The sequence below is a fragment of the Danio aesculapii genome, chromosome 4 (assembly GCF_903798145.1).
Source record: "Danio aesculapii chromosome 4, fDanAes4.1, whole genome shotgun sequence".
NCBI lineage: Eukaryota > Metazoa > Chordata > Actinopteri > Cypriniformes > Danionidae > Danio > Danio aesculapii.
This window is the reverse complement of record NC_079438.1, coordinates 55023546-55049716: the sequence shown is the minus strand read 5'-3', so window position 1 is coordinate 55049716 and position 26171 is coordinate 55023546. Positions and strand designations below refer to the sequence as shown.

Below are 26171 nucleotides of genomic sequence, written 5' to 3'. Positions count from 1 at the left end.
TTGCATTTCGCACATATTTGCGCAAGTGGCCTTCGAAGCGGAGCAAGAACTCAAATTTTTAGTTGGCTTTGCTGATGATGAAATAGTTTGGGAGTTGCATGGGTGGTGTATTAGTAAGGATGAAGTAAGAGGAAGTGAGCTATAGCAAGATGCCGGGTTGTTTAAGGAACTGACTCATTCATTTTTGAGCAATGCGTTCTACAGCTGCTACATTACACGACAGATTCATTACACACACTGCTTGTGTAGCGTGCACATTCCTATGTCTGGAATTTGACTTTATAAGCACTACAAACCTAGTGAGCTGTCCTTGCTTTCTACTGACTAGAATCAGGGTGCATTTACTCATCAAAAGCCTGATTTCATTTTAAGCTGAATAGTTTTCTCTTTGTAGATATGACAACACTTTCAAGTCGATCTATACTCGCAAAAACCCTAATAACTAGGGCTGGGCGATTAATCAAAAAGTAATCGAAATTGACATTCAGAACATGTAATCGATCAAATTTTTCCAGGTTGTTTTTTCAATTACTTTCCCTACCCCGTATGGAGTCACGTGACATTGCACTCTTAGCCACACTTTACAGGCACATCAGATCTTCTGTCAAATAGGACGATGGAACAATTCTTGAGCCCTACATTGACGATGATTGGAAGCTTCGCCAGAGATGCCTTGACACAGCATATTTTCCATTACATTAAAATTATTATTTACATTAAATTATTTGTTTACAGAATATGCAAAAAAGCACCTTTTTTAAAATATTGTTTACAGGATATGCAGGAGTTATTTTATTTAGAAGAGATGCTGCTTATTTTCTACTTTTTAATTTGAAAAACACTGAAAATACTTTGTTTCCAAAAGCGCAAGTTATTTTTTTTTCACTTTTTTATAAGAAAAAAAAGTGACTGTTCGTTTTAGGCAATGTGTGTTTTAATTTCAGTTGTTCCACATTGATGTTGAATAAATAATCATAGATAGTAGATAGTGTGTGTTTCCCTCAATCATTTTAAAATCAAGTATTGCACCCTTCATTCTGAAATCTCACTTGTAATATGTGAGGATATTTACTGTACAAAACCTGTCAGTGAACAATGAGGGCAAACAAAACTAAAATAAATAAATTAATTGTTCATTAATCGTAATTGAGTTAAAATATTAAATTAATCAAGATTTAGATTTTAGGCCAAATCGCCCAGCCCTACTAATGACGAAAAATGCTATAGCATTATTTCCGATAAGTCATTACGAAAACAAACACTCCACGTTAAAAAGTGATGAGACAAATTCATGACAGCAGATTCTTTTTATATTACTTATTCTAATAAGCTAATCAGGTTTTACCTAAAAATTTATACAAATTTAACTTCATATTTTAGATGACTAGAAAAGTTAACTTGATTTAACTAAAAAAATTCAGGCAGCAATATATATTTTTAAAGTGTACTACACCATAGTTGTTTTTATTTAGAAGCACTTGCCAGAGCTCAACAAGAAGGACTTCCTGATGCCCTGGGGCAGCGTGAGAGACTCTCGGAACAGTAGACAGGATCGTTACTGGCCTGATCAGGCCATTGCTGCCTTGTCACTAAAGTTTAATTTGCCTGCAAATATTTGTCAATTGCATGCAAATACAATCTTAGAATCGAGAAACAGTTTGTGCTTTTTAACCCTTTAAATGCTACCTTCTCTGTGAAGTCGTAAACAAAATATTGATTTTCGGTTCCTCTTATCTGATTGGTTGTTGTGAACACGTTTTTGTTTTTTTCCTCGACTAGGCGACAACGTCAAACTATGAGACTAAAAGTAAACGTCTGTTTCTAATGTCCTGGAAGTAGACATTTACATGGGTACAACACAATGAAAAAAAAACGAAGTGATGTTTTGCAGTTTGGCAAGTTGCACCTTTTATTTTGCAATAAAATATCTGCACATTTTTCATACTGCTATTTTTGTTTGCAAAACAATTTAGCTTTTTGTACATTTACTGTATTAACATTTATTTAATAATTAAATTCTAGATTTACAGAAGTTATATTTGACACATTACTTTTTTGCAAGTAAAAATCTGAGCCACAGTAGAAAAAATCCTTAGTGTTGAACCCTGACTTGCACATGTTTAGAATGAACATGTTACACACAATTTTTACAAAATTGTGCTTTCATAGTTTACAATTACTTAAATTTTACATTTTGAAAACCTTTCAAAAGTTGACATTTTCAGCCCGCCATAATATTTAGTAAGCGCACAGCCAAATAACACAAAAAGTGTACTGTTTTTAAATTAAAAACACAGTTTTGAGTAAACTTCTTAGCAAGAATAAAATTCATAGTATAAAGCAATGAATTGTGATGAATCCTGGCAATGCCTTCTTTGTAAAAATGTCTTTGTGTAATATATTAGAGTCACATTTAGACTGAAATATGCCTATATATATATATATATATTTATATACAGTTGGTGACTGACTTACTAGTGGTTTGGAACAGACCCAATTAAACAATCAGTAAAAAATTCCCCCCGGAAAATACAAGTCACATGACAACATTAACTTTGCAAAAACTTCTCCCCACTGACATTTGTCTCACAATCGGGTAATTGACTGAAGTGTGGGGGTGATACTATGAATCTTTTCTCTTGGAGTCCTCCATGCAGTCACACATGACCATGTGGAGGCCATATTCAAATCACATGAGGTCAGTCACACTGGAGCTTTACTAGCGACTCAACACAGCCAATAAAACTGTGAAATTATGAGCAGTTGTCTTTAATCCGGACATGCTGATGTCAGCCAACTGAGAAGAAGGGAAAGACACTGAACAAACCAGCTTTCATGAGCCATGAGCGACCTACTTCATCATAACTTCCTTGCCATGGTGGCATGACGTAATGCTTTTAAACAAACCATAAGTCGTGCACATTCAAATAAAGACAATATGCATAATAAACCAAAATAAACTAGTGGTTTAATGTGTGCAATTCCTTATTAAGCTCATAAAATGATCAAAAAACAAAGCAGAATGTACTACAGTGACATCCAATGCCCATTAAAGTATGTTTTAAACATAAACAATACTTCACTGGTGCAATCCGACACAAAAGAGCCATTATTATAAGGTCATTCATATCAAGGACAAGCCCTGCAGAGCAGTTCATGTACAATAGTGAGTGACATTTACCTATGAAAGTTAAATAACGAGATATATTGTACTAGCATGTTTACATTTACACTAAAAGTGGATTAATGCTTAGGTTTAAAAAACTGCTGTTGAGAAAATGATTAATTTACTATGCTTTAATTTCCTAAGCAATAATTTATAACATAGCCTACGTGTATGCACATCAAAAATATATTAAAAACTGTATAACACGTGGGTGTGCTATGCTATTTTAACAATAAAGCACGTAACTTCTAAAACAAACAACATAACAAACAATATAAATCAATAACAATTCACCTTGAGGTTCGGAGGTTTAAGCAAAGGCTTCTTGAACAGAGATGTTCTGGCAGTGAAAAAATATTCCTCTGAATCCTCTTCCAAACTACTGTATCCACTACTCATGGTGCTCGTCCACGACATTTGAAGAGAAACTCTGACACATCCAAAAACTGAGCTTTATATCCGCGAATAATACAGTAAAATTAAATGTGAATCGACACGAGTCACTGTCGCTCCGTAACCATCCGCTTTAATTCACTTAAGAAAGGCGAAACAGTCGGCTAATTCCAAAACCGCATTCACTTCTCCTGTTAAATGTGCATTACACGTATATAATAAAAGATAAGCGTGTTGAAAAATACTTTAAATACTTCAAACGCCACGCAAATCGCGCCCAGTCCTTCTCAAACACTTCTCAAACTAAAACTGAGTGGCTAAACCGGAGCGGCTCACGGGGAAAGAACACACCCACACACACACACACTCATATACACACACAATGAAAAGCATTTCCTCATTTACTGCCTCCTGTTGCGTCCCCTACCTGCGTACCTGAATAGTGTCATTTTCCAGAAAACTCTTTTAATTAAAATCTTCAAAGTGATATGATGAAATAAACGCATGTTAAACAAAAATATTAATTTATTAGTAGTAATAAATAGAACAAACAATTCCTCCGCCACTTAAAATAGTTCATTAGTGTAACTGTACACACTGTTGCCAAGCAACATACACTAAAACGTGGGGCGCATTAATACACAATCCAAATTTTAAAACGGCGGCCATTTTCAACGGCTTCGAGAATCAAGATCGATCTCATCCTACTTGCTTAACTAATGACTAAATGTTGATAACTAAGACAAACATTTCTTCTAATGAGTACTATAGTTCATTTAACTGTTGGAAAAGAAATACAGCAGCTGCTTAATGCATTAATACAGCATTTTAAGACATTTTACAACTTCGAGTTTGACACTCATTCATTCATCTGCTTCAGTAGCATTTAGTTTCTGTCCAAACATCAAATCATACTAAATCTGAATCATACAATGTAAGTTCACGTACCTCTATAAGTATGCAGCATATAGATGCAAGCTTTCTTATTTTCCTTTTATGAAACATAGCATGGACTACTTCCCGAGTTGGTGCTGGCCTTCCCATCTGAGCTAAAAATATAGGTTTGGGGCATTTAATACAAGGCAGTACGCCCATATGAAAGGGTGTAGCTGTGGACCAATGCAAACGTGAAGACCAACTGTAAAAGTGCAAGACAGTTTAATGACAGACGTCTGTGAGAGAAGACGTGTGTGTATACAGGTTTTGGTGGTTTATGAGGACAAATTTGGATATGCCTTGTGTCCTCGTAATACAAAACTGTTAAAAAATACTTCAGGGTCTTTTCAGATCAAACATTTGGCACAGGTTTTCTGGTAGGGTTAGGTTTAAGGGTAAGTGGGTTTTACAGTAGCCTTTAAAATACATTCGTACGCCTATGAAAAGTCCTCATAAACCACCAAAAATAATGTGTGTGTGTGTTCAATTCTACTAGGTTTGCCCCAGGCATGAAAGCAACACCTTATTAATTACTATGAATGTTAATTAACATTGTTTGGACAGGGACCTATGACCATGGCCGCACAGAGGAAATGAGTTGGCACTAGTTTTACATCTTCTCACATTTCAGGTCATGTGATCAAGTTATCTGATCATTCGGTCATGAAGAACCAACCTCCAGCTGCAAGCCAACCATTGACAAATTACAAGCCTCATTTTGCATGACTTTATTCAGATTTAAAGTCTGGGTTTGGATCTACTCCAAAAGCAAACCCGTCATTTTTGGCGTTAGCCGCTCTATGTAATTTATCCAATGACGCTGGGTCCTGTTTTGCTATAGAAATCTGGAGAATTAGGCAGGCAGGCAGGCAAGTTTATTTATAAAGCACATTTCATACACAGTGGCAATTCAAAGTGCTTTACATAAACAGGAATAAAAGAGACTATTATAAGAAAATAAAAACAAATGATAAAAAAATGATTGAAAAAACATAAAAATGTGTTAAAATAGGTTATAAAATTAGAAAAGGTTGTACTGTAAGGGATAGTTCACCCAAAAATGAAAATGTATGTACTCACATTCAACTTTTATTTGAGTTTCTTTCTTCTGTCAAACACAAAACACGATATTCTGAAGAATTCTGGGGGAACAAAACAGCCATTGACATCTATAGTAGCAACAGAAATACTATATAAGTCAATGGCTGTTTTATTTCCTGCATTCTTCACTATATCCTGCTTGTGTTAAACAGAAACTCAAACAGGTTTGGAACAAGTTGAGGATGAGTAAAGGTAAAGTTAATTTATTTCAAAAAGCTAAATATTATTCTGTTATATATTCAGGGATTAACATTTATTATATCCTAAGCATATTTTCCACTCAACTCGTGATAGCCCAGAGCTTTGGCTTGCATTATCAGTCAGGCGAAATTCATTATACTGCAACCACCGCCAAACAGTTTTAATATCAACTTCTAAGAGCTTCAATGCGAAAGCGCACAGACATCATGTTTTACTGTGTTAACAGCTGCTTTGTGGTTTAGGCTTATTATGTTTCCAAACAATTTTCCACTTTATGCATGTATATTTTGTATTTTACAGTGCGTCACATATGATAACAGCCCACCCAGTCAAGAGAAAAACGTCCAACGAGTGAAACCCAAGCAACATCTGCAGTAGATCAAGGACAGGGCTAACCACGCCTCACAAACTGCAGCTTTCAAGACGTTTGTGGAAGGACAGCGCTTAATTTAAACATGGAGAAGACCTAAAAATACACTGTCAGAAAAGGGCCGGCCAAAATCCTGCAAACCAAAGGCATCAGTGGTAGGTCAAACTCAACAGACTGTCAGATTAAACAACTATTTTACAGTTTGGGTGAATTGGTGACTAGTTTAGCAAGATCCTATTTGTACATTTTCATTACTTCACACTTACTGTTGTACTTTTGTAAGTCACACTTAGTTTTTTGTTCTAAAATATATCATAGCATATCCAGAGCTGTTCACAGCCTGATTATGCTTCATAAACTCCTCCGTATCACTTTAAAATATAGCATTCTGCGTAAATTTCAAATGCATCTGACATATTTTGTGGTCTGCACAAACTTGTGCTAATAATTCAGACTGTGTACTCCAATGCAAGTCATATCCACTTTGAATCATTTAGCTATTACCACTGCATATAGTACCATTCACCATATAGCAAATAGTATTGTGTAAACAAACAGAGATCTAAATCTAAAGAACAATTTACCCAGCAGGCACAGGACGTCAACATGATGTCAGAAAGACGTTGTACCCCAACGTACCCCAACGTCGTGGGACGTTGCATTTTGTTTGGAAATAAATAAAGGGTTGACGTCAGAACCCAATGTCAGGCTGACATCAATGTCCAAGGTCAAACAGACGTTGCAGTTTAGTTACTTTTCAATGCAACTTAAAAACAACAAAATATCAACGTCTAGTGATGTTACAGCTTGACGTTGTGAGGATGTTACCAATATGATGTTGGATTTTGGTTGCCATACGTGACATATTAATGTCAGTATTTGATGTCAATAAGACGTTGGTTTAAGAGGTTGACTCGTCGTTGTATTTTCATTCAACACAACCTAAAATCAACAAAGTATCAACGTAATTTCAGGTCAATATTGGATGTCAAAATAACATTGTCCTTAGATGCTGGTGACCTAAATCTAACCTGATATTAACGTCTTATGACGTTGTATGTCTGCTGGGTAGCATGGCATTACAAAGCAAATTTAAGTGAATTTGAGGAGTCTGAAACTGCTTGCCTCTGTAAACTTGTTTAGCTTTGCCTTAAAAGGATATCTTAATCAAAATTGAGAGTTTCCTCAAGAAATTCCTCAACGATACTCTCAGAAATAAAGGTACAAAATCTCTCAGTGGGCTGGTCCCTTTTCAAAAGGTACATTTTTGTACCTTACAGGTACAGGTAACTCATAGCAACTTTAAGGTACAAAAGTGAACATTAAGTGTATAAAAGTGTACCCTAAAACAACCACGTTTCTGGAGGACCACCAGCACTGCATGTTTTGGATGTCTCCTTTGTCTGTCACACCCATTAAAGGTCTTTAAGTCTCTGCTAATGAGTTGATGATCTGAATCAGGTGTGTTTGGTTAAGGAAATATGGAAATGTGCAGAGCTGGTGGTCCTCCAGGAATGTGTCAGCAGCTAGCTCTCTGCAACTCTCACTTGGTCACCCACTGAAGCTAAGCAGGGCTGCGCCCGGTCAGTACCTGGATGTGAGACCACATGAGAAAGCTAGGTTGCTGCCGGAAGTGCTGTTAGTGAGGCCAGCAGGGGGCAACCAACCTGTGTGGGTCCTAATGCCCCAGTATAGTGACGGGGACTCTATACTGCTCAGTGAATGCCGTCTTTTGGATGAGACGTTAACCCGAGGTCCTGACTCTCTGTGGTGATTAAAAATACCAGGTTGTCCTTCGAAAAAGAGTAGGGGTTTACCCCGGCATCCTGGCCACTGGCCTCTGTCCACCATGGCCTCCTAATCATCCCCATATCATAATTGGCTTCATCACTCGGTCTCCTCTCCACCAATCAGCTGGTGTGTGGTGTGCGGTCTGGCGCAAAAATGGCTGCTGTCGCGTCATCCAGGTGGATGCTGCACACTGGTGGTGGATGAGGAGATTCCCCCCTATGTGTAAAGCGCTTTGAGTGCCCAGAAAAGCCCTATATAAATGTAAGGAATTATTATTATTGTTAATTATTATTATTATTATTACATAAATAGATAAATAAATAAATAAATAAATAAATAAATAAATAAATAAATGTATAAATAAATAGATAGATAGATAGATAGATAGATAGATAGATAGATAGATAGATAGATAGACAGACAGACAGACAGACAGACAGACAGACAGACAGACAGACAGACAGACAGACAGACAGACAGCTAGATAGATAGATAGATAGATAGATAGATAGATAGATAGATAGATAGATAGATAGATAGATAGATAGATAGATAGATAGATAGATAGATAGATAGATAGATAGATAGATAGATAGATAGATAGATAGATAGATAGATAGATAGATAGATAGATAGATAGATAGATAGATAGATAGATAGATAAAGCAGTGTTTTAGCCTAAATGTAGAGAGATGTTTGTTATTTTGAAGTGATAGGACTAAGACTGCCATTTACAGTTTTCATTTACATTTTCTTTGTTGATTATATTTTTTAATTCATATTTTCTATTGGATGCTATACAATATTATTTTTGTGCATTTACAGTATGTATTAAATGCATAATAAATGAAAGTGTAAGTCCCCTCTATAATTCACTGTTGCCAAGCAGCATGAGAAAAAAATGTCCTTCTCCACAAGGAAACTCGTTCCCAAGCCAGAACAAAGAGAGTCCAGCAGAAATGACCTGTGACTGCAACCTGTAGCTTTTCCCGCCTGTGGGCTTTAGCCTTCATTATACATTACCCGCATTCCTTTGCTGAAGCGCAGTTAATCATTCTTAACACACATGCACTTTTCATGAGCCTGCGTTTACGTGTGTGTGTGTGGAATGTGTCATAAATCAACTATTTCTCATGCATTTTTTAGTGGCGAGAGCATATGACCTCAGGAAAAGCACACCTTACTGCTCTCGTCTCGTCCCGTCCGGCTGGGTGTGGTTTTAAAGGTCGGACCGTAAAACCATTTCAGGTCTCTAATTGTCCTAAATTATAAGGCTAAACCTGTAATGACAAATTGCCGCATGTATAGAGCTTGCTCTTTAATTAGACTTCAAAAGAGCATTGAATTGAGGTAACTTTGCTGACTGAGATGACTGTAATTAATTTAGTTTTAGATTCATTAGGTAGCACTTTTACTTGCCTTTACAGTATTATACATGTATTAGTGCATGTTTATGGCTAATAAGATAGATTTTAGTTGACTCTAACACAAGTGGACAATTCCTATTCACACTTGTGAGTCTTTTTCCCACTTTCAGATGAGGGAGGGTGTACAGGTATGTTTAGGCTTTTTCTGATTTCGCTATGCAATATATATAATGTAATATGATATGATATGATATAATATTATATGATATGATATGATATGATATAATGTAATGTAATGTAATGTAATATAATATAATATAATATAATATAATATAATATAATATAATATAATATAATATAATATAATATAATATAATACGTTCCCAGTGTTGGCTTGCGGCTGGAAGGGCATCGGCTGTGTAAAACATATGCTGGATAAGTTAGGGGTTTATTCCACTGTGGCGACCCCAGAATAATAAAGGGATTAAGCCGAAAAGAAAATGAATGAATGATATGATATGATATCCCTACTGAAAAAAAACTGCCTAAACCAGCCTAGGCTGGTCAACCAGGCTGGTTTTAGAGGGGTTTTGGCCACTTCCAGGCTGGTTTCCAGCCATTTCCAGCCTGGTCTTAGCTGGTCAGGCTGGCAGATGACCAGCTAAAACCAGCTTGACCAGCCTGGCCAGGCTGGGAGCCCAGCCAAAACCAGCTATGTCCAGCTTAAACCAGGCTGGTCAAGCTGGTTTTAGCTGGTTTTAGCTGGTCATTTTCTAGCCTGACCAGCTAAGACCAGGCTGGAAATGGTTGGAAACCAGCCTGGAAGTTGCCAATACCCCTCTTAAACCAGGCTGGTCAACCAGCTAAAACCAGCCAACCAGCTTAGGCTGGTTTAAGATGTTTTTTTTTTAGTATGGATGATATGATATGATATGATATGATATGATATGATATGATATGATATGATATGATATGATATATGATATATGATATATGATATGATATATGATATGATATATGATATGATATATGATATGATATATGATATATGATATATGATATGATATGATATGATATATGATATATGATATGATATTTGATATGATATGATATATGATATGATATATGATATGATATTTGATATGATATGATATGATATGATATGATATGATATATGATATGATATTTGATATGATATGATATGATATGATATGATATGATATATGATATGATATTTGATATGATATGATATATGATATGATATATGATATGATATTTGATATGATATGATATGATATGATATGATATATGATATGATATGATATGATATGATATGATATGATATATGATATGATATGATATGATATATGATATGATATATGATATGATATATGATATGATATGATATGATATGATATATGATATGATATATGATATGATATTTGATATGATATGATATATGATATGATATATGATATGATATTTGATATGATATGATATGATATATGATATGATATATGATATGATATTTGATATGATATGATATGATATGATATGATTTGATATGATATGCAATATTTCACATAATTTCAACTAAAAATGAAACAGTAGACTAGCCCCTCCCCATTTTAAATTCAACCAATCGTGTTTAGTTTTTCTTACACTTCTGCCAGTGTGTGTATAAAAAAACATTTCAAGAGACCTTTAAAGCAGTGAAATCAATTTTTTTTTAAATGTTTTAAGAATTGAGTAATGCAGGTAAACATTTATAACTTCTTTTCTTTCATTTCAAAATGTTCACTGCAATGTTTACGTCTATAGTATGCTATATTAATGACCCGTGCCGATTCTTAAACATGAATGGTGAAATAAAAAAAGACAACAGTCTGAGGGAAGAAGCCCAAACAGACAGTGACCTCAGCTCCTCTCAGTCTAAACGTGAGCCGAGATCTGCGCGTTTCTACACAAACAATCAGCGTTCACTATCCCTTGATCACAGTCTTTTCCCCAGCCAAACCTCACATATGCAGACAGTAAAGCAAAGGAAGACTAAATACAAGGTCAGTCGGGACCAGAATCCACACAAAGGACAGCCACAGTAAACCCTTAGCACAGGTCGGGTCTTGTCTTGCGGTGGTTTCAGAAAAGTCTTTAAAGCGTATTTGTGTGTCATTCTGGTGTCTACATTTCATACAGGCATGTTATCGTGCTGAACTCGGCAGTCTAAACCTCAAGCAAAGCCCCTACTGTACTTTATATCAGTTAATCTAAGGATAAACATTGAGCTAAGATTGTTGTTGACCTCTATAAACAACAGCTCCAGTCAAACTCTATAGGCTGAAGCTACAATGAGTTCATGATTGAAAGAAAAGCGAGTGGAAGGATGAAGATAAGGCCTGATGGACTGACCTGAATGCATAACACAGTACTTTCTATGCATGGTTTGTTTAATTTTTAAGCTTATTATTACCCTGGTTAAAATACTGCAAGTAACTCACATGGTCTTATAATTGATCTTAAAAATAATAAAATGTATATACAGTGGGGAAATTAAGTATTGAACACGTCACCTTTTTTCTCAGCAAACATATTTCTAAAGGTGTTGTTGACTTGAAATTTTCACCAGATGTTGATAACAACTTAAAAAATCCATATATGCAAAGAAAACAAATCTAAATAGTTTATAAATGAAGTTATGTGTTATAAAATGAAATGACGCAAAGAAAAAGTATTAAACACATGTAGAAAGGGAGGTGTAGAAAGGCAGTGAAAGCCCAGACAGCAGCTGAAATCTCTTAGCAGTTCTTTAGCAACCCTCCGCCCTTCCTCAGTGTAAATGAATATCAGCTGCTTCATTCCAACATCTACATTAGCAGGATGATGAAGATGAAACCACCAAGCCAAGGAGACTCTCAAATGCTTTCAGAGAAAGAAAATAAAGCCGTAGAATGGCCCAGCCAATCACCTGACTGCAATCCAATAGAAAATACACAAATAAATACACATCAAGATTTTTACACTCTGTTTTAGTCTGTGAAAAACTCACACCTGAGCAATGCTTTTGACTTCATTATCTGTATGAGAGACGTCTTTAAGCTGCCATGACTTGACAGGCTGAATACCCCACACTGTACTGTATTTAATAGCTAAGGAAAAAAAGGAAAAGGTTTGACTACTTTTTTGGTGATGGCATCCTAAAATAATAATAAGACTTAAAATATAAATAAACATAAAATAAAAACTATATCAGTATTCTAGAATTGACAATATTATAGTTGAACATTATATATATTTTAAATAAAAACATATTTCACAATATTGCTTTTAATAAATGCAAAATTTGGTTAGTTTTAGAAAACATGGTTTACATATATATATATATATATATATATATATATATATATATATATATATATATATATATATATATATATATATATAACATAACATAATATATTAGTGCATTTACAAATACAAATTATAATTTATTATTATTTTTCCAAGCATGTTTTCTAATGCTAGCCAAGTTTTACACTTATTAACAGTAATATTCTGAAAAATGTTTGTACATGAAATATATATATATATATATATATATATATATATATATATATATATATATATATATATATATGCTTGGAAAAATAATAATAAATTATAATTATAATATATATATAATATATATATATATATATATATATATATATATATATATATATATATATATATATATATATATATATATATAGTTCATATATTAGTGCATTTAATATTAATAGCAACATTTTATTTATTTATTTATATATTATTTATATATTAATATATAAATATAGCAATGTTAATTCTTGAATAATAATATTTTTCAATATTATTTAACTATTAAGTAGAAAAAGTATGATTTACTATAATTATTATTATTTTTATTATTATTATTATTATTATTATTATTATTATTATTATGCCAAACCAAGTACACTGTAAAAAAATTCTCATATCAATAAGTTATGACAACTTTTATCAACTATTAATCCAACTTATTTAACTTTATTGTTAGGCTATACAAGGTTTAGCTAAATTTACTGTCAATTTAAATCATTTACTTCATTAAATTAGGCAGCAATACATTTTTACAGTGCATTTTAATGTAATTTAGTTTTACAATTTTAACTTCTCCGAATCTTTGCTTTAGAACAATCCAGTGCTAGTTTTTTCAGCCCTGCAGGTTTGTAGATACACATAATGTGCAATCCGACCTGTTGCTGAGCTTTTCACTTCCAGATCCAGCTGATCCAGTTGGTTAATCCAGTCCTTCTGGAGACGCCTGGGAGCAATTAGCAAACGCTCATTCACATGCAGAGAGAAGCTGAACGCGCTTTTCCATGGAAAGCTCATTTATTACTGTTTAATATAGAGGTAGCCTCAGCAACCACTGGCTAGTGTTCTGTCAAACCCTCTTCAGTTTTAGGACCTCCATGGTTTCACTTACAAACAGAACTGCCGGCTAGTTTAATTAAAAACACTCTTTCAGGGCCTTGAGAGCGTTTACAGAATATACATTCACCGGCCACTTTATTAGGTACACCTTACTAGTACCAAGTTGGACACATTTAGCCTTCAGAACTGCCTTAATCCCTCATGGCATAGATTTAACAAGGTACTGGAATAATTCCTCAGAGATTTTGCTCCATATTGACATGATAGCATCACGCAGCTGCTGCAGATTTGTCGGCTGCACATCCATGATGCGAATCTCCCGTTCCACCACATCCCAAAGGTGCTCTACTGGATTGAGATATGGTCATTGTGGAGGCCATTTGAGTACAGTGAACTCATTATCATGTTCAAGTAACCAGTCTGAGATGATTCACGCTTTATGACATGGTGTGTTATCCTGCTGGAAGTGGCCATCAGAAGATGAGTACACTGTGGTCATAAAGGGATGGACATGGTCAGCAACAATACTTAAGTAGGCTGTGGCCTCGACACGATGCTCAATTGGTACAAATGGGTCCAAAGTGTGCCAAGAAAATATCCCCCACACCATTACACCACCACCACTAGCCTGAACCGTTGATACAAGGCAGGATGGATCCATGCTTTCATGTTGTTAACGCCAAATTCTGACCCTACCATCCGAATGTGGCAGCAGAAAACGAGACTCAGACCAGGCAATGTTTCTCCGATCTTCTATTGTCCAATTTTGGTGAGCCTGTGTGAATTGTAGCATCAGTTTCCTGTTCTTAGCTGACAAGAGTGGCACCCGGTGTGGTCTTCCACTGCTGTAGCCCATCCACCTTAAGGTTTGACGTTTTGCGCATTGTGGGGTTGTAACGAGTGGTTATTTGAGTTACTGTTGCCTTTCTTTTAGCTGGAACCCGTCAGGCCATTCTCCTCTGACCTCTGGCATCAACAAGACATTTGCGCCCACAGAACTGCCGCTCACTAGATATTTTCTCTTTTTCGGACCATTCTCTGTAAACCCTAGAGATGGTTGTGCGTGAAAATCCCAGTAGATCAGCAGTTTCTGAAATACTCAGATCAGCCCCTCTGGCACTAACAACCATGCCCTGATAAAGGGGCCGGTGAGTGTATATATGCACTGAGATTACAAAACAACTAGAGCTGTTCGGATTATGATTTCTGATTCTGGAATAGAATCAGTTTCAAGAATCGATTCCTCACTATTGATGGGAATCTTTTTTCGATTCTCAAATTCTCATTATTTGTATTTCAATGTCTACAATGCATGAATAAATTGGGAAATTTAAGTGTAGAAAACAAATACTAGATCACTATTTAGCGTATCGTTTGCTATTTGACATGCAAAACAACAACTTTAGCTACTATCACAAGAGTGGCGATTTGTGTATTTAGTGAGTTGTTGTACATTTTAGACACAATATTGTCTTTTTTAAGAACATCTTCAGCACTTGAAATATGCAGTTCGATACATGAAGTTTATTTATAAACTAATTTCGAGAGGATCAAGTGCTTATGATCTTCGTTTTGAAAAATCCCCCCTTCCACCCCTACTCCTCCTCCTTTCCTAGATGGGTGGCACGGTGGTTAGCACTGTTGCCTCACAGCAAGAACGTCACTGGTTCTAGTCCTAACCAAGCCAGCCAACGTTTCTGTGTGGAGTTTACACGTTCTCCCCGTGCTCATGTGGGTTCCCCCGGGTTCCCCGGTTTCCTCCCACCATCCAAAAACATACAACTTAAGTTAATTGACTAATCCAAATCAGCACCATAGACATGCTCCTAGTAAGTAGTTATCTCTTAAGAGCAATCCCTATCTGTTCATTAGCTACAACAGCAGGGGAGTTCTCGAGATCTACCTGAGCTCAAACCCCCCCTCTCTCCTTGCAAACGGGAGGGAGCCCCGAGCTCGAGGATCTTATGAGCTCAGGGCTCTTTCCCGGGACAGCATGCCAAACAAGCTTTATAATCAACCATCAGCTAAGTGTGAACGCTTGAATACTTATTTAAAATGAGCTGAAACAACACAATTCTTTAGGTTTTTAAGGTAACTTAATTGTTTTACGTTTCATCCACATGAATTTGTAAAAACTATTAAGCTAAATTAATTCTTTCATCTTCTCCCAACACAAAAATCGATCGTGCATGTGTGCATCTGAGTGTAACACCACACTGTGCTTGGTTCCTAAATGAATCTGTTTTCGAATCATTTGATCTATTCATAAAGAACACTAGCTAAACCTTAAGAATTGCAGTCATTGCATATAGACTTATAGTTTGCGATGAAAAATCATCCAGTAATGCAACTGAACTGGAATGCGGTGACAATTCAGTTCAGCTTTTCTCTGCCACATGATGTCACTCCTAAAGAAACCTTTAAATACCCTCTAATGTGGGTCGGGCCCCTTGATCTCATTGGAGGGCCATAATTCACTTGACTTTAAAGAAGTCAAGCCCTCTTATCCTCAGGTGGGTTTTCTCTTCCCTCAGGTCTGAGAACTTAAGAGCTAATCCTGCTTTCTTCAGATCTTCGTTCAGACAACTAGGTCAGTAAGCACCTCACGTAATGTTGTTCACTCATTGGTCTGAAGAATCAGATTTAAATGCTGCAAATGTAGTTTAAAGGGCTGGGAGTCGATTATAAAATGAGCTGATTCATTGATTCAGAGGAGTTAAGAATCAAGAGTTGATTCAAAGTCCATAAAAGGGAATTGACAGACTCCTCTTTAGTTAGTTTCAATGAACTAATTTATAGACAGTCACTGGCTCATTATAATTACAGTGGTTATTTTAGACCATTGTGCAGTTTCTAACCGCTAAAACATCAACGTGAGCATTCATTTAATTTCATTTTCCTTTGGCTTAGTCCTTTTGTTTATCTGGGGTCACCACAGCGGAATGAACCACCAACTATTCCAGCATATGTTTTATGCAGCGGATGCCCTTCCAGCTGCAACCCAGTACTGGGAAACACCCATACACTCTCACATTCACTACGGCCAATTTAGTTCATCCAATTCAACTAAAGCGTATGTCTTTGGACTTGTGGGGGAAACCGGAGGAAACCCACACCAGCACAAGGAGAACATGCAAACCCCACACAGAAATGCCAACTGACCCAGCTGGGAATCGAACCAGCGGCCTTCTTGCTATGAAAATCATGCTCTAATCAAATGTGACGCAAGCTAAATCAAATCAGTCTATAAGTGAATCAGCCAATCTCTTCACATGATCGTCTGGACTCGATGCAGTACAGCAGATGAGAACTGTGCACTAAAATATCTGTCCTTCTCTACTGACAGTAATCGTAGGCTTACATAAACAAAAACAAAAAAAAACATTGCTAAACATATAATAATCCTGAGCAGATTGTGTAACATGCATCCCAGTCTCTGGTTCACATGGGTGTGTGGTCAGTGTGGTGGAGTTAAAGCGAAAGAGTTCCCAGCATTCAGCTCACATCTGCCAATACCCTGCTCACTATTCAAATAAAACCAATACCAATCCATTAGAGAATGTATTTACAAATGCTTAAAATGATGTTAAAATAATGCAGAAAGAGCTCGTCTGTACTGTGAATCTGTATCAGAGTCAACCTGTCACTCACATGAGATCCACTAATAGCCAACCACTCCCATCCAATCAATTCCCAGCAAAGCAAATCAAGCCCCGCCCAACATTTGTTCTTGTTTGAGACACAGTTTAACTCAGATATAAGTCAAAGGAAGACTACAGCAATGCTTATCAGTTTTGATTGTGGTTGCGTGTGTGTTTGTATCTTGGATAATGCGTGTGTGTGTGTTTGCTCAGTTATATCGCAGGCATCCTGTGACTGCTTCCTGTCAGGAAATCCTCTCTTTCCTACATCTGTCTGTGGCTTTTCATTTGGATCATATTTACACCTCTGTTTCTGTCTAAGACGTTGTAACAGTGCAGTCAAGAATACAGCCGCAGTTTCGAAACTAGATCATATTTTGCATCACTTTTATTAAAAGAAGAACTAATAAACCGAAGATGAATGTATAAATTACATCTGAAATGACAAAAATATGAGGAAAATCTCAAGTGAGGATTGAAAATATGCTAATAAAAGCAATGGTAAAAGATTAAACAGTTACTAAAACTGCAATTACACATGAATTATGAGTTGGACAACTATCGGTGATACAATTTTCTTGCAAATTATTCATTCATTCATTCATTCATTTTCTTTTCAGCTTAGTCCCTTTATTAATCTGGGGTCACCATAGCGGAATGAACCGCCAACTTATCCAGCACATGTTTTTACACAGCGGATGCCCTTCCAGCTGCAAGCCAACACTGGGAAACCCATACACACTTATTCGCACACACACATACACTATGGACTATTTAGCCTACACAATTCACCTGATTTACCCACTTCATCTTTGGACTGTGGGGAAAACCGGAGCACCCGGAGGAAACCCACGCAAATGCAGGAAGAGCATGCAAACTCCACACAGAAACGCCAACTGACCCAGCCGAGGCTCGAACCAGCAACCTTCTTGCTGTGAGGCGACAGCACGACCTACTGCGTTGCCCCTCTTGCAAATTAAACTACATTTAATACATAAGTACAATAAAAAACTGTACTTTTGTACTCAAGTCACAAGAAAAAGAGGATTGAACACTTTTACCGCAGTAATACTTTATTAAGGATTATAAGAATTCAGTACTTTTACTGAAGTGCCTGATTTTGTACTTAATTGACATGCAAGAATTACAATTGATAACACCTTACGCCCGGTTTCAATCCAAAAAAGATATAAACAATAGTTTAAAAGTAGGGCGACGCAGTGGCGCAGTAGGTAGTGCTGTCGCCTCACAGCAAGAATGTCGCTGGTTTGAGCCTCGGCTGGGTCAGTTGGCATTTCTGTGTGGAGTTTGCATGTTCTACCTGCGTTCGCGTGGGTTTCCCTCTGGTTTCCCCCACAGTCTAAAGACAAGCAGGTGAATTGGGTAGGCTAAATTGCCCGTAGTGTATGTGTGTGTGAATGAGTGTGTATGGATGTTTCCCAGAGATGAGTTGCAGCTGGAAGGGCATCCGCTGCGTAAAACGTATGCTGGATAAGTTGGTGGTTCATTCCGCTGTGGCGACCCCAGATTAATAAAGAGACTAAGCCGAAAAGAAAATGAATGAATGAGTTTAAAAATAAATAATAATAATAAATAAAACAAGAACGAAGAACAAATTAAAACCAAAGATATGATATTCAATTATGACTGTGTGAATTGTAAATATAGTATACAGATTCTGAGTGCTTCATAAAGGTTTTAAACATTACAGTTCATTTTAGAGCACAGAAGTATAACCTTCAGCACATCTGTTACGACTATACTAAGACTGTATGCTTTTTTTATTAATATGGCAATGTTTATTTATTTGTTATTTATTGATTGCCACATCAGCAACTTATGGCTATTTCATGGCAAGATGGATATATATATAAATATTACATGATAAAAAACAAGTTCGTATTACAATGAAAAGTTACTTAGATAAATATGTAAAATATAAATAAATAAGGCGCAGTGGCGCAGTAGGTCGTGCTGTCGCCTCACAGCGTGAAGGTCACTGGTTCGAGCCTCATCTGGGTCAGTTGGCGTTTCTGTGTGGAGTTTGCATGTTCTCTCTGCGTTCGCATGGGTTTCCTCCGGGTGCTCCGGTTTCCCCCACAGTCCAAAGACATGTGGTATAGGTGAACTGGGTAAGCTAAATTGTCCGTAGTGTATGAGTGTGAATGAGTGTGTGTGGATGTTTCCCAGAGATGGGTTGCAGCTGGAAGGGCATCCACTTCGTAAAACATATGCTGGATAAGTTGGCGGTTCATTCCACTGTGGCGGCCCCGGATTAATAAAGAGACTAAGCCGAAAAGAAAATGAATGAATGATGAATAAATAAATAAAATTCACAGAAAAGAATATATTCAAAGTTAAATATGAATGCAGCTCAATGTTTGATGAATAATTTAAGATTCTTCCTGGTGGCACCTTTTTAAAAATGTCCATCAAAGTACTCTCCTTATAAAAATGTTGTCTAATGGTATTCAAACTTTCACATTCCAACAGAATATGTTTGATAGTAAGAGCAGCCTGGCAGTAAATACATTTAGGTGGGTCTTCGTTATTGAGTAGATACAATTGAGTCAACCTACAATGTCCAATTCGACATCTAGTATAGACAGTTTGATCATGCCTGGTCTCAAATTTATAATTTGCTAAGTGTCTTTCATTTATTTTCAGGTTCATTTCATGTAATTTATTATTTATGCAGTTGTCTCATTCCCTTTGCCATGTTTCGTTATTTCGCTATTATTCGTTATTCGTTCCCTATGTACAAATTATTTGTGGGTTTCAAGTCCTTAGGAGGAATTAAACATTCTAATATGGCAATGTAGATTAATAACATGCACGGAAGTCACTGAGAGTTATTCAAATTAAGGCATTCAGCTAGGAATGTGCTCCCCCTTGTGGTCACACGTAAGCATCATCATCAGCCTGCATTCACTGTAAAAAAATGCTGTGTTCCACACAATTCCTTCATGTTTTCCCAACACAAATCTATTAAGTTAACTTCGTTGTTTTTACAAATTTAAGTGGATTGAACATAAAACATTCAACATGCAAACTCCACGCAGAAATGCCAACTGGACTCGAACCAGTGACCTTCTTGCTGTGAGGCGACAGTGCTAACCACTGATCCACCCATAAAACAATTAAGTTGTCACGAATAATGTAAGAATTGTGTTGTTTCAGCTCGTTTTGAATAAGTAGTTTGAACAAGCAGCGTGTGTTTCAGTTGACACTGGACTGAATGATCGCTGTACTCACGCTGTGTGAGGCCTGGTTGTTGTTCAGATGATCCTGAGCGAGAAAACTGAGCTGAACTCCATTCAGATGAGCTGAGCCGCTCTGATGACAGTCTAGCGCCACCTGCTCACGACACTGAGCATGACATGTGTATTTACAACCTGGAAAACAGACAAAACAACTATTCAATTCAAGTTTAAAGTGAGAAAGTGACGTTTACTTACACTTTTAATAGTGTGATTATATATTGTTTGCGTTGGCCTGGTACAAAAACCTGGTAATACACTTTGTCTGGTATGTTACCAACTTAATTCTCTATTTATTATACAATATAATGTTTCAAATGAATAAAAGGTCAAAATAGTCACTTTGTTAAACTGTAGAGTGGAATCTTCAACATTAAAAGTCGACAGAAGAGACATAAAGCTCACATAATGCACTCATAATCATTCATAACCTTAAAACAAATATCCTAAATTAGCAGGTTTCTGTATTTTGTGATTCGTGTTTTTATTTTCCCTTTTTATTTCTGCTTTTGAATTGCATCATGGGACCTTGATCTTTCTTCCGACAACGTTTAACCTAGATAAGTTGGAAAAAGTGACTTTAATGAACATTTTTAATAGTTTATAGTGCTATATTGTCTGGGTTGGTGTTGAATATTATGCTACACAGACCTTGTAATAAACTGCCTGTACAGGTTGTGTTATTTCACAGATACTTATTTTTTACAGTGTAAATAAACATAAAAAATGTCAATCACAAAATAAGGAAAATTAATTCATTAATGTTAATTAATAGACTTTTTTACAGTGGACTTTGATCTCTGTTCTGTTGATTTTTTATGTTGAAAAATGTTTGTGTTGCTGTTAAACAAAATGACTGACCATTTTATTATCCATCTAATCTGCTTTTCATGTTTACAAAATCACTTCTATAAATGTAATTCGATGCAAACAGCAAAATAGGACATTTTGTCTGTTTTTTAGATATGGCCTTCATATTGAGAACTATCCAAATAATTTATTTAAACCTTTATTTTACCAGTAAAAACCTTTTGAGATTTGTAATATCTTGTCCTGAATGCAACAAACAATAAACACTGCACACTTGAAGTCAGAATTATTAGCCCCCCTTTGAATTTATTTTTCTTTTTTAAATATTTCTCAAATGATGTTCAACAGAGCAAGGAAATTTTCACAGTATGCCTGATAATATTTTTTCTTCTGGAGAAAGTCTTATTTGTTTTATTTTGGCTAGAATAAAAGCAGTTTATAATTTTTTAAAACCTATTTTAAGGACAATATTATTAGCCCCTTTAAGCTATATTTTTTTAGATAGTCTACAGAACAAACCATCGTTATACAATGACTTGCCTAATTACCCTAACCTGCCTAGTTAACCTAATTACCCTAGTCAAGCCTTTAAATGTCACTTTAAGCTGTATAGAAGTGTCTTGAAAAATATCTAGTCAAATATTATGTACTGTCATCTTGACAAAGATAAAATAAATCAGTTATTAGAAATGAGTTATTAAAACTATTATGTTTAGAAATGTGCTGAAAAAAATCTTCTCTCCATTAAACAGAAATTGGGGGGAAAAGAAACAGGGGGGCTAATAATTCGGGGGGGCTAATAATTCTGACTTTAATTGTACATCAACATAAATTAATACAAAATACAATTAAATATATACACTGTAGAATTGCACCACCAAAACATATTCAAGCTACAAGTAAAATGATTAAGAACAAGTAAAAAACAAAGAAAGAATGTAAATAATTTTGACACGTAATAAATGTGTATCTAAAAACATGAGATTAAGATTAAAAAAACAGCTAAACAAGGGAACACTTGTAGTTACATTATGCTGTTTAAACGTTCCCTTTGAGCTATAATAGTATAATGGAAGATAAATAATGGTTGAAGATAAATATAAAATAGACTCAAATTAACAGAGCAAGTGTCTTAGCATTGCACTGCAAAAAATACTGTTCTTACTTAGATTTGTGTCTGGTTTCTAGTCCGAATATCTAAAAATTCTTAAATCAAGAAGAATTTTGTTTAAGAAATAAAATGCCGAAAATGAAGTGAGTTTTTCTTTAAAACAAGCAAAATAATCTGCCAATGGGGTTAGCAAAATAATCTTATGTCAAAAGGAAAAACCAGATTATTTTGCTAAACCTATTGGCAGATTATTTTGCTTATTTTAAGGAACAACTCACTTAATATTGGCATATTATCTCTTAAAATAAGACAATATGTTTTGCTTGCTTAGAAAATGCTTCTTGATAAAAGAATTTTTCGATATTTGGACTAGAAACAAGACAAAAAATCTAAGTAAGAAAAGCATTTTTGCAATGTGGCAGCTAAAAGATGACAAATGTAAATCGTACAATAAAGATTTATATCTGCCTAAGATGAACAAACTCTGTGACCTTGTCTTGTGATAGTTTCTTTAAGTGATGTTTTGTTACAAATTTCAGGAGGAGCACGTGCAGAAGTTTCAGTATCGAATACGTCTTTGACAATTATTCTATTATCAAATCAGTTCTTGACCAAACCCCTATATATATACCAAAGCTGTCTTACCTGCAGCATCTCACGACTTTAGCATCCCTTCACCACCCCAACACCTCACCTCTTAAGCATTACATTCCCGGGGGGAGCGTTCCGGGGCCAGGCTAGATACTTCACTCGAATCCCAACTCCTCTCTGTTTTCTAATAGGGGGAATAACTAGAGTTGGGGTGTCTCCTCAAGCTCAGAGCGCTCTCCCCGGACAGCACGCCAAATACGCCTTATTCTTAAACGATTGCAAGTGTGATCTTGTGAATATCATCTTTCTGGATTAAGTAAAAAGCACTTTGTTTATTCAGCATATGCAGTAAACTTTAAACCAAACAATGATTTAAAAGCTCAAACCTAATCACAGACCCCCTAATAACACACATTTTCTGATGCCAAATAAAGCAAAGCTCAAAAAATGTGTTGAATGCAGAACCAATACACACTTGCTGTCCAAATAAATTCTGCTGTCAAATCAGAGCCGCTGTTCACAGAAATAAAGACGCACAACCAGACTCACTTGCTTACTCATCCAGCGTGCTTTACATTAGCTAAATAAAATCCCTTAACAGTTTTCTCTCTTATACAGTAACTGGTATGACCTACCTGAGGACTGACGCTTGACTTGCTGGGTTATTTTGCCATAAAGTTTGCAGAAAGCTGCTCCCATCCCATTCATGCATACGAGTGGAGCCAACGCTTTCAGCCTCAAATGCTCCACTCACAGCATCCCATCAGAAACACTCAAACTCATCCTGTGCAGTTCAATCTAAGAGGAAGGACAAACTCATCTGCCTCTCGCTCATGTAATCTTCTCAATAACTCATCTATGTGTGTGTGTGTGTGTGTCTCTCGCCCTCTCTCTCTCTCTGTGCTTACTCTTTGATTTGACTGTCAAATGATGAACGTATTGACCATGAATTGATGGACATGAACAGGACAGGAGGTGTGGGAAGTGCTTTGAGTTTAAAAAAATGTGTAGCAACCTAGAGTAAAAACAACACTAAGAATAACTCTGATTGTCATGCTCCTAGTGTTATATTTATGTCACAGTACTGAAGAGGCAATAAGGAGTTGCCGTTTTCTGTGATGCATAAGCAAATGTACATTAGCATGCACTTGCAAAAGATAAGAGCTCGCAATTGTTATGGTAAAACTGACCCCGTTGGCAGCCGTTCTTATCACTGTGTTTAGGAGTTCTCAGGTAGAGCTGATTCAGATATAGGGTAACTGCCATTAGGTTTCTGACTCATACTTAAGCAGCTGACCAATCACAACAGACTGGGCCATCTGACCAATCAGGGCCATTGCATCAATCATTACAGACTGGGCCCTCTGACCAATCACAGCAGACTCATTTGACCATTTGTCATTTGACTAATCAGGGCAAAGTAGGGCCACCTGACCAATCAGAACAAAGTATAGCCACCTGACTAATCTGAATAAACAATCAGGGCCATTTGACCAGTCACAGCAGATTGGGCCATCTGACCAATCAGGGACATTTGACCAATCACAACAGAGTGGGCCATCTGACCAAACACTACAAATTTAGCCATCTGACCTATCACAGCAGTGTGGGCCCTCTAACCAATCACAGCAGACTCATTTGACCATTTGTCATTTGACCAATTAGAGCAAAGTAGGGCAATCTGACTAATTAGAGCAAAGTATAGCCATCTAACTCATCACAATAAACAATCAAGGCCATTTGACCAATCACAACGGACTGGGCCATCTGACCAATGAGGTCCATTTGATCAATCATGACAGACTGGGCCATCACAGCAGACTCATTTGACCATTTGTCATTTGACCAATTAGAGCAAAGTAGGGCCATCTGACCAATCAGAATAAAGTGTAGCCATCTGACTCATCACAATAAACAATCAGGGCCATTTGACCAATCACAACAGACTGGGCCATCTGACCAATGAGGTCCATTTGATCAATCATGACAGGCAGGACCATTGGACCAATCACAGCAGACTGGATCATCTGACCACTCAGGGCCATTTGACCAAATACAGCAGACTGGGCCATCTGACCAATCAGAGCCATATGACCAGTCTATTGTCTAATCACGACCATTTGAACAATCACAACAGACTCATTAGTAACTTGACAAATTGGAGAAAAGTAGGGCCATCTGTTCAATCAGAGCACAGTATAGACATCTGACTAATCACAATAAACAATCGGAGCCCTTTGACCAATCACAACAGGCTGGGCCATCTTACCAATCAGGGCCATTTGACCAATCACAACAGACCATTTGACCAATCAGAGCATAGTAGGGCCATCTGACCAATCACAAAAGATTGAACCATCTAACCAATTAAAGTATAGTAGGGCCACCTAAACAATGAAGGAGAGTAAGGTTATCTGACCAATCACAATCATGTGACCGATGAGAGCAGAGTAAAGCCTGTATGACCCACGGCGCATGCAACGCGTGTAGCTGTGCATTCATACTTCTGCGCGCTGTTTCTGTTGCTCTGCAATAACACTTCCGAAACGCTAGGTGGCAGTGAGGTGTTTATGTTCCTCTGTGTCGAGTTTCTTCGCCGGTGTTTTGTTTTTTGCTGAACGCTTCCTTAATGTACAAGTGGCTCAAACTCGCTCATTTTGACGCAGGAACCGGTGGACATGTAACAACTTTATCCATGAGGTAAACACAAAACAAAACATTCCATCCGGAGCTCCTTCACACGACTCCACACTTGTAAACACTCGCTCCATCAGGCAGGCTTATTCGATTGTTTTCCAATTACATTTAGGATTAATTTCTGTTATTTTTTAGAATAATAATTGTATAATAACAATAATACTGTTACTTATTTATATTTATATACACTTATTTTATTATATATATATATATATATATATATATATATATATATATATATATATATATATATATATATATATATATATATATATATATATATATATATATATATATATATA

At 36.3% G+C, this 26171-nt stretch overlaps 1 protein-coding gene across 3 annotated transcripts in view; it reads right to left on the bottom strand.

The window, feature by feature from the left end:
- Positions 1-26171, bottom strand: part of rassf3 (Ras association domain family member 3) — a 71170-nt gene that overhangs the window by 30344 nt on the left and 14655 nt on the right. Inside the window, exon 2 of one of the 3 annotated variants that reach the window (XM_056456147.1) lies at positions 20656-20795. In XM_056456147.1, coding sequence (XP_056312122.1) covers positions 20656-20795 — 140 coding nt within the window. Of the gene's footprint in view, positions 1-3460; positions 3881-4507; positions 4590-20655; positions 20796-26171 lie in introns of those variants that run through there. The other 2 variants (XM_056456149.1, XM_056456148.1) reach the window with 2 other exon arrangements.